Source organism: Portunus trituberculatus, chromosome 31 (assembly GCF_017591435.1).
Source record: "Portunus trituberculatus isolate SZX2019 chromosome 31, ASM1759143v1, whole genome shotgun sequence".
Classification (NCBI taxonomy): domain Eukaryota; kingdom Metazoa; phylum Arthropoda; class Malacostraca; order Decapoda; family Portunidae; genus Portunus; species Portunus trituberculatus.
Window position 1 is genome coordinate 14018778 of NC_059285.1, and position 10000 is coordinate 14028777.

Genomic DNA, 10000 nt, shown 5'->3' on the forward strand with positions numbered 1-10000 from the left:
TTACTTAGGTCTTTTCACCAATATTTTTACCCAGCATTTACTAATTTCTCACTCAGCACTCACTCAGCATCTTTCCTCAGCATTCAGAACTCAGTCAGCATATTTTTTCAGTACTTACTCAGCTCTAACCATCTTTCCTTAGCACTTATCCAACACTTTTACTCAGCACTTTTAAATTTTTCATTCAGCATTAACTCAGCACCTTTACTCAGCATTCAGCACTTATTCAGCACTTACTTACTCAGCTCTAACCATCTTTCCTTAGCGCTTATCCAATACTTTTACTAATTTTTCACTCAGCACTAACTCAGCACTTTTACTCAGCATTCAGCACTTACTCAGCACTTACTTACCACTTGCTCAGCACACTTACTCAGCTCTAACCATCTTTCCTTAGCGCTTATCCAACACTTTTACTCAGCACTTTTAAACTTTTCACTCAGCACTAACTCAGCACCTTTACTCAGCATTCAGCAGTTCCTTACTACTTACTCAGCACACTTATTCAGCTCTAACCATCTTTCCTTAGCGCTTATCCAATACTTTTACTCAGCACTCACTCAGCACTCACTCAGCACTCACTCAGCACTGGATTGAATTGAAAAAGTATCATTAATTGTCTGAAGGAATTTCTCTGCCATTTGTGTCTCTTTTTCTATTTTTCTTGTCTTTTTCTTTTCTTTTTTTTTGTGTGTGTGGTGATTTAGCAGTTTTTTTCTCTTGTTCTCTCTCTCTCTCTCTCTCTCTCTCTCTCTCTCTCTCTCTCTCTCTCTCTCTCTCTCTCTCTCTCTCTCTCTCTCTCTCTCTCTCTCTTCTCCTTTTCGCTGTTGCTCCTCCTCTCCTCATTTTTTTCTGGTTTTGCTTCTTCTTTCCTTCCTTCCTTCCTTCCTTCCTTCCTTCCTTCCTTCCTTCCTTCCATCCTTCCTTTCTTTCTACTTCTTTTTTCCATCTATTTCCTTCCTCTCTCTCTCTCTCTCTCTCTCTCTCTCTCTCTCTCTCTCTCTCTCTCTCTCTCTCTCTCTCTTCCTCTTCTCTAATAAACACCTTAACTCTTTCACTTCCATTTCCCCTCACTTCCCCTTTCCTCCTCCTCTTCCTTTACCTTCTCCCTCTCTCCCCCTCCTTCTTTTAATACCCTGGCCTTCCCCCCTCCTTCCCTCCCTCCCTCCCTCCCTCTTACTCTCCCCTCGTTCATTGACATCTATCTCCCTTCCGTACATTCCCCTCCCTCCCCTCCTCTACCCTTTCCCCTCCGAAGGTCTCCGTGTCTCCCCTCATTTTCTCTCACAAATTCCCGATCAGTCCCCTCTTTTCCTTATTGCCTCTCATTCCCCTCTTTTTTCTCTCCTCCCTCCACTCTCTCTTTTTTTTCTCTTCTATTTCCCTCTCTCTCTCTCTCTTTCAGCCTCTCTCTCTCTCTCTCTCTCTCTCTCTCTCTCTCTCTCTCTCTCTCTCTCTCTCTCTCTCTCTCTTCTCTTTTCCCCTTAGTTGTCACCTTCTACCCTTTGAACTATTAACTTGCACCACCTCTCCCCTTTTTTCCCTCTACTTTTCTGCTGCTTCTCCCTTTTTATCTCTCCTCTTCCTCTCACTCTCTCTCTCTCTTTCTGTCTCTGTTTCTTCTTCGTCTTCTTCTTACGTTATTTGTTGTTCTATGCTTCTGTGTTTATATTTGATAGAGATTAAGAGTGTTTAGGATATTTTAAGCAGTTTTAGGGCATTATAAGAGTGTTTAAGGACATTTTAAGCAGTTTTAGGACATTTCAGGGTATTTAATGATATTTTAAGTGTGTTTTCGGACATTTTAAACAGTTTTAGGACATTTTAATAGTGTTTTAGGATATTTAAGCAATTTTTAGGACATTTTAAGTGTTTAAGGACATTTTAATACTCTCTCTCTGTCTCTGTTTCTCCTTCCTTCCGTCTTTTTCAAGTTACATTTTATTTTCCTCTTCATTTTCTTCTTATGTTATTTGGTGTTCTATGTCTCTCTGTTCATATTTGATGTATTTTGTGGTGAAGAATTTGAAAGGGATTGTGGGTAATGTTTTTTTGGTCTTTTTTTTTCTTTTGTGTTCCTTTCTGTTAGTCTATGTTCTTACTCTTCTCTGCCTTTTACTTTCATCTGTCTGTCTGTCTGTCTGTCTGTCTGTCTGTCTGTCTGTCTGTCTGTCTGTCTCTCTCTCTCTCTCTCTCTCTCTCTCTCTCTCTCTCTCTCTCTCTCTCTCTCTCTCTCTCTCTCTCTCTCTCTCTCTCTCTCTCTGTTCATTAATGCAGTTTGGTGTGAATTATTGGCGTGTGAAATTAAGGTATAGAAAAAGTCATTGCAAAAGATTTCACTGCCTATTATAAACTTTTCCGGGTTCATCTTGTCGCTGTTCTCTCTCTCTCTCTCTCTCTCTCTCTCTCTCTCTCTCTCTCTCTCTCTCTCTCTCTCTCTCTCTCTCTCTTTTCCCCCAAATGTCCTTTTTTTTCCCTCTTCTCTGCTTTGCGATGTCTCAGTAACCAGCTTCATGAATTACTGGCGTGTGAAATGGGGTAGGAAAGGTCGCTGTGGCAAAAGACCCCAGTGGTTATTATAATTTTTCCCCATTGGTTTAGCTCCTTCAGTACCAGGACACGTTGCCTTATTCATTCTGGTTGCTATTTGGTGATTTTATACAGCTTCAGAAACTCATCTTTTTTTTCTGGTTTTTGCTTCTCCTAATGAATCTTTTCCTCTCCTTCTGCTTGCCTCTTATTATTATGACGCTTCCTTCCTCTTCTCCTCCCTTTCCTTCAATACCTCATCCTCCTTCCCCTCCAGGAAAAGAAAAAGGAATAATATTGTAAGTAGGCCAAAAGATCTGCTGCTGTTTGCCCTTGCTTTGTATTTCCTAGAGCTCCCACTTCTCCTTTTCTTTATTAACAAACTTAATAAGTGGGCCAAAATTGTGATCCCAAAATTGTGATCCCTTTGGCTTCATCCCTAAATTCCCTCAACCCTATCAGTACTGTGACACATTTTTATCTTAAGATTTGTGTACAATTAGACCATTTTATTGACATTAGGAAGGGTCTATGGAGGTCAAAATATTAATGGCCAGAGTCTTCACTATTTTTTTTCCCATATGGGTTTCTGAAGGTGTGTAAAATCACCAAATAGTCACCAGAATGAATATGGAAACGCGTCATGGTACTGGAGGGGACAAACAAGCCAGTAAGTGGGCCAAAAGATCTGCTGCTGGTCGCTCTATCTTTGTGTTCCCTTGCGCTTCATCCCTTCCTTCCTTTCTTTATAAACAAGCCAGTAAGTGGGCCAAAAGATCTGCTGCTGCTTGCCCTTCCTTTGTATTCCCTTGCGCTCCCTCTTCTCCCTTCGCTGGTAAATAGGCCAAAGGATCTGCTGATGCTTGTCCTTCCTTTATATTCCCTTGCGCTCCCTCTTCTCCCTTCGCTAGTAAGTGGGCCAAATAATCTACTGCTGCTTGCCCTTCCTTTGTTTTCTCTAGCGCTCCCTCCCTCCCTTCCTTTCTCTATAAACAAGCCAGTAAGTGGGCCAAAACATCTGCTGCTGCTTGCTCTTCCTTTGTATTCCCTTGCGCTTCTTCTCCCTTCTCTGGTAAGTGGGCCAAAGGATCTGCTGCTGCTTGCCTTTCCTTAATGTTCCCTAGCGCTCCCTCCCGGCTCACCTGAAGGCCTTGTCGGCGATGAGTCTGATGTTGTTGGACATGAGCCTCAGGTTGCTGACGCGCGTGTCCCCGAAGTCCTCCTCAGCGATCACCTCGAGGCCTGAGTTCAACACGTCCATCTGCATCACCAGGCCCGGCGGGATGTCTGCCGGAGAGAGAGAGAGAGAGAGTGAGAGTGAGAGGTTAGGTCGGGTTAAGTCATATAAAGTTTGGTTCTTAAGTCATATATAAAGTTTGGTTCGTAAGTCACATATATAAAAAGTTTGGTTCTTAAGTCATATATAACTTTTGGTTCGTAAGTTATGTAAGGTTTGGTTCGTAAGTCACATATATATAAAGTTTGGTTCGTAAGTCATATATAAGATTTGGTTCGTAAGTTATAAGGTTTGGTTCGTAAGTTATATATAAGGTTTGGTTCGTAAATTATAGATAAAGTTTGGTTCGTAAGCTATATGTAACTTTTGGTTCGTAAGTTATAAGGTTTGGTTCGTAAGTCATATATAAGATTTGGTTCGTAAGTCATGTATAAGGTTTGGTTCGTAAGTCATATTTGGTTCGTGTTTAAAAATGCTTCACTCTCACCACTACAGTTCTCGAATGGCCACAAAAAATTATTAGCAGGGGATTTCAAGAGTGTTTCTCCAGTTGATAATGTAGAGAGAGAGAGAGAGAGAGAGAGAGAGAGAGAGAGAGAGAGAGAGAGAGAAAAAAAGAGATTATGTCGGGTTAAGGCCCATATTCTGAAACACTTCTCCGCTACGCCTTCACTATTTTCAAAGGGTTCTAGTTGAAGTGACGCGGGTTTGTTTGAGGATGTTTCTGTAATTCTAGTGACACGTTAACAAGTTTTCTGCTTTACCAACAGGACTGATACTCTTTACAACTCAGCTTATCGTCTCTGTAGTCTTTGGAAATGGTCACGTTGGGAGAGGGAAGCGTTTCTGAACAGGGCGCTAAGTCATGTAAGGTTAGGCTGTATTAAAAAACGCTTTTCTCTCTCACCACTACTATTTTCAAGGGCCACAGAGATGATTAACGGGGTTACAAAGAGTGTTTCTCCAGTTAATAATGTAGAAAACTTAGTTACTTTGCCTCTAGAACCATAAAATACCCTTAAAAACTTTATTCTCTCATCACGACTATTTTCCAAGGCCACAGAGATGATTAACGGGTTTTCAAGAGTGTTCCTCCAGTTAATAATGCAGAAATAATGTCACACTGCCTCAAAATCATGAAATTACCTTAAAAACTCTATTCTCTCAACACGAAAATTTTCAAGGACCACAGAGATGATTAGTGAGGCTTTCAAGAGTGTTTCTCCACTTCATAATTTAGAAATCTTGTCACTCGGTCTCTAAAACTGTAAAAATATCATAAAAACTCCATTCTTTCACCATGACCATTTTCCAGGACCACAGACATGATTAGTGAGGCTTTCAAGAGTGTTTCTCCACTTGATAATGTAGAAATCTTGTCACTCTGCCTCTAGAACCATTAAAACACCTCAAAAAAAAAAAAAAAACTCGTGTAGATTCAAATAAGCCTTCTGAAAAAGTGGAGGTGAAACACTAATTTTTTGAGAATACGAGACAAGCTGTATATGTCAAGGTGAGTCAGGTAAGAATAGGTCTGGTTGGTTTAAAATAGCAGTGAAGTTAGGTAGGTGAAGCCGGGTTTGGTTAGCTCATATAAGGTTAGTTTGAGTTAGGTTAGGTTAGGGTTAGTTAGGTTAAGGTTATCTTTATGCAGGAGGGACAGCTGGCTAAGGGCAACAAAATATGGTAAAAAAAAAAAATAAATAAATAAGGCCCACTATATTGCCAGTTCCATAAAGATCATAGGAATTCGCCAAGTTAGGTTAGGATCAGCTGAGTTGTCTTTTGTTTGGTCTCTCCTAGGTCATGATGAGTGAAGTCTGACTGATCTAGAATAATAGTAAAGCTACGTGGGTGAAGTTAGGTTGGTTAAGGTTATGTTAGGTTACGTTTGGTATATTTCCTTTAATGTTAGCTTAGATTATGTTGGATGAATAGTGAGACTGGTGAATAATAAAGGGACTTATCTTAATAGAGAAGGTTAGAGGTAGCAGAATAATAGGAAAAGGAGAACAGAGGGCGAAAACTGATGACGCTTGAGAGAGAGAGAGAGAGAGAGAGAGAGAGAGAGAGAGAGAGAGTTGTCTTGGGAAGGCAGGTATCTCTAGAGGGAAGAGATCGAAGGAGAAAGAGAGATGTCTAAAGGCAGAAGGAGGAGGAGGAGGAGAGGAGGAGGAGGAGGAGGAGGAGGAGGAGGAGGAGGAGGAGGAGGAGGAGGAGAAGAAGAAGAAGAAGAAGAAGAAGAAGAAGAAGAAGAAGAAGAAGAAGAAGAAGAAGAAGAAGAAGAAGAAGAAGAAGATGTAAAAGAAGGAGTAGGAGGAGGAATGTCTCACCAGTTCTATGCATCACAAGGGAGAGACGGAGGGAGAGAAAGAGGGAGGAAAGAGAATGGAGGGAAAACTGTAGAGTGGAGGAAAGAGGAAGAGCGAAATTGCCAGGAAAGAAGAAAAGAGAGAGAGAGAGAGAGAGAGAGAGAGAGAGAGAGAGAGGAGAGAGAGAGGTAGATGAGGAGGGTCAGAGAGAGAGAGAGAGAGAGAGAGAGAGAGAGAGAGAGAGAGAGAGAGAGAGAGAGGTCACGCACGTGGTAGCTCCGTGTTTTCGTGGTGTTACAGTGGTTTAACAAAGTGCAGTGTTGTGAAAATTTCAGTGCTTGAAGTGCTAAGTGTCCTGGTGTCCATGTAAAAGTGTAAGGTGTGCTAAGCCTTGCAATAGTGTTGAAAAATCACTTGAAAAGAGTGTTTGTACCCGTGCAGTGACCGAGACCCGGGCCTGACCTGACGCGAGGCCTAAGGCAGCACACAGTTGCCAAATCTCTCCAAGGTAGTTTTTAAACAACCTGTATCTCTCTCTCCGTGGCTGGTTTGGCTTGACTTGTGGGAGAGGTAGTTAGTGTCGTGTGTTTTTTGTGCGCCTGTGGGGAAGTGCTTTGTGTTCTGTGCCAGTGTTCAGTGTCTGTGTTCACGAGTGTGTTAGTGTCGCACGTGTCGTTTAGAACCAACACTCGTTGTCGCCCCACACCTGGCTCCACAATTCCCCAGGAATCACTTATCCTCTCCCTCAATGTCTAGCCCCGCCCATCGCCCCATAGCCAGGCGAGACTTGCCTGGCTACCAGCCACAGAATTGGTGTTGCGTTTGTGGCAAAGCAACACTTAAGACTCAACACGTGAGCTGTGACGAGGAAACCTGCCGTAACCTTTGTCACAACAGCTGCCTTGGGGATACGCCAGTCTTCAAGTGTAGCTACACGGAGCAGCTACGACTCCAAGCAAACATCCCGGACCCCGTCACCTACATCATCGAGGAGACTGATACACCCCCAACGCCACTACCGGACGACAGTGGGGAGAGTCAGTGGGAGGGCTTGGAGAGAGGAGAGCTAGTTTCACTAGTTGAGAAGCTCACTGAGGAAGCCTCTCAACAAAACTGTGTGATTAAGTCCCTCCAGGACGACCGAGACTTGATCATACAACACAGAGACGTGTTTGCTGCGGCTCTCAGAGTAGCAGACAGGCTGATAGCGTCAAAACAGCGCCAGACGCAAGTAGCCACACGCTCTCAGGCAGTCAGCGCCCACGCAGAGTCAATTGACGAACACTGGGAGGTGGTTTGTCAGGACTCTGAGAGGTGGAGGACGTGGTGGAGCTCGGATAAACCGCAACAGCTCCGCCACTCAGCTGTTTTCTCAACTTCCACCTTCCCTTCGCCTGCCCGGGAAACAACGACCGCTCCGCCTACCTCCACTGCTTCCATCGCCACACAGAGCGACTGTGACACCTCCCCAGCGTCTACTGTCACTCCTTCTGCCACACAGAGTGACTGCTCGGTACTCACTACCACGTCTACCGCCACACAGAGCAGCAGGGACTCTTCCTCCATAAATACAGCGAACGGAGTAGATCGCGGTGCCTCTGTTCGCCCACGAACCTCTCCTCAGACCACTTCAGGAGATTGGAGAAAAAAGAAAACTAAGAGGGAAGTGCAGCAGGACGCGAGGAAGGTGTCCAGCGAAGGACTGAGGACTCACCAGGCCACCAAGCAGACACAAAAGCGAGCCAAGGCAAAAGTGTGTGAGTACTGCTCACGGAAAGGACACACTTCTGCTACTTGCCACGCCAGAACTGACGATTTACGTCAGGAGCGTCTCCTACAGCGGCTCCTTACGGTGGAAAGACACACAGCCACACCCTTCCCACCTGCAGCGCCTCAGCCCGCCCACCACCTCACTTCATTTCAGTCCTTACCACAACCTCGCCCACTCCTTCCTCAGCCTGGTATCTGGAATCAGAGCCAGGGGCGGCAGTGGACCACTCCTCTTCACCAGTACCAGCAGTCGGCCGCGGACCCTAACCACCACCTCGGACTAGCAGGCCTCGCTCACTACCATCCCTCACCATGGTACAGCCAGCTTGCCCCGCCGCCAACTAAAGGTCGTCTCTAGCAACGTCCGTGGTCTCCGGACTAACCTTGCAGACTTATACCACAACTGTGTGCAACGACACAATGCAGACGTTGTTGTGGTGACAGAGACATGGCTGAACAGTGAGGTGGAGCCCACGTATGGCAGGATGCAGGGCTTCACCCACTGGGTGAGGAGGGACCGACAGGAGCGAACAGGAGGTGGAGTGGCTGTCTGCTTCAAGGAAGGAATGCAGGCCCAGCTACTCGACATAGACACGCCTCCACTGATGGAGATGATGTACTTCCGAGTAACGCTGGCAGACCGCTCAGCCCTCCTACTGTGTGCCCTGTATCGCCCCCCCGCGACAAGGGCCTGACTCACTCCTGTACCTGACTGAGACTTTAGACAACCTGATGATGGCACACAGCTGCAGCCACGTGCTGATTGTGGGGGATCTCAATCACCACCTGGAAAGAGACGCCTACGAGAATCTCCTGGAGGTGCAGGGTCTGACAGATCATGTCACCTTCCCCACACATGAACGAGGAGGGACATTAGACCCTGTCATCTCAGACTACCAGGAGGACAAGCTTCAGTGTCATCAGCTGGGGCTCGTGGGCAGCTCTGATCATCACGCTGTACTGACACAGCTGGAAGTGGGCGTGGCTCGGGACGAGGCCACCACCCGCACCATCTGGCTGTGGAACAAAGCAGACTGGGCTTCCCTGCGCCGCGACCTGACCCACACCCCATGGGCCACTCTGCTACAGGGAGGAGCAGAGAGTGAAGCACTTGCACTCACCTCTCACCTTCTCGCCCTCCAGAGACGCCACGTCCCACACAGGGAATACACCACCAGACCGACGGATCAGCCATGGTTTGGCTACCGTTGCCGTGTTGCTGCTGAGGCAAAGTATGCTGCCTGGCTCCGCTACAAGAGGAACCCGACTCGGCGCAACAAGGACTTGCATAGGGCTGCATGCAGGAGGATGGTGGTAACCAGCAAGTGGGCCTTAAAAAAAGTGGGAGGAAAGCCTGCGCCGGAAACTGTGTGGCACTGGCGTAGGAAACAAAACTTGGTGGTCCCTTGTTAAGGACAAACAGGAACTGGCCACCAAGAATCCATCCCTCCCTCAGCAAGCAGGACGGTACTGTCGCCACCAGCAGTAAGGAGAGGGCACAGTTGCTGGCTTCCTTGTTTGCTGGAAAAATGAAGGTGGGGAATCCACAGCAGCCACCGCCTCAGCTGGTCCAGCAATGTGAGAAGACTGTCACCATGGTGGAGGTGACGCATCAGCAGGTGAAGCGATTATTGCGGGGCTGGACACACAGAAAGCTACCGGCCCTGATGACATCAGCCCGCACCTGCTGAAGCGATGCTCCCAGGAACTGGCTGCCCCTCTCACCCAAGTCTTCACAACTTGTGTACGGGAAAACGTCTGGCCTTCAGTGTGGAAGGAGGCTCGAGTAGTTCCTGTACACAAAAAGCTCCAGGACGGACCCAAAAAACTACAGACCCATATCCCTGTTGTCAGTGGTGGGTAAAGTGTTTGAGAGGGTCGTGGCAGAGGTGGTGTGTAGCCATCTCAAGGACAATGCCCTCCTCTCAGACCAACAGTTTGGGTTCAGACCTGGAAGGTCAACCTCCGACCTAATGATGCTTCTCACCAGGCAGTGGCAGGACGCCCTCGACGACGGCAAGGACACTATAGTGGTTGCTTTGGACATAGCTGGAGCTTTTGATAAAGTATGGCACAACGGATTACTGGAAAAGCTTCGTGCTAAAGGCATCCAGGGTGGCTTGCTACGACTCCTGGGAAATTACCTGCAGGA

At 46.4% G+C, this 10000-nt stretch overlaps 1 protein-coding gene across 5 annotated transcripts in view; it reads right to left on the reverse strand.

Moving 5' to 3' along the window:
- Positions 1 to 10000, reverse strand: part of LOC123511194 (chaoptin-like) — a 156954-nt gene that overhangs the window by 49711 nt on the left and 97243 nt on the right. For all 5 annotated transcript variants that reach the window (XM_045266856.1, XM_045266853.1, XM_045266855.1 and 2 more), the window contains one exon: positions 3672 to 3816. In XM_045266856.1, coding sequence (XP_045122791.1) covers positions 3672 to 3816 — 145 coding nt within the window. The remainder of the gene's footprint in view (positions 1 to 3671; positions 3817 to 10000) is intronic.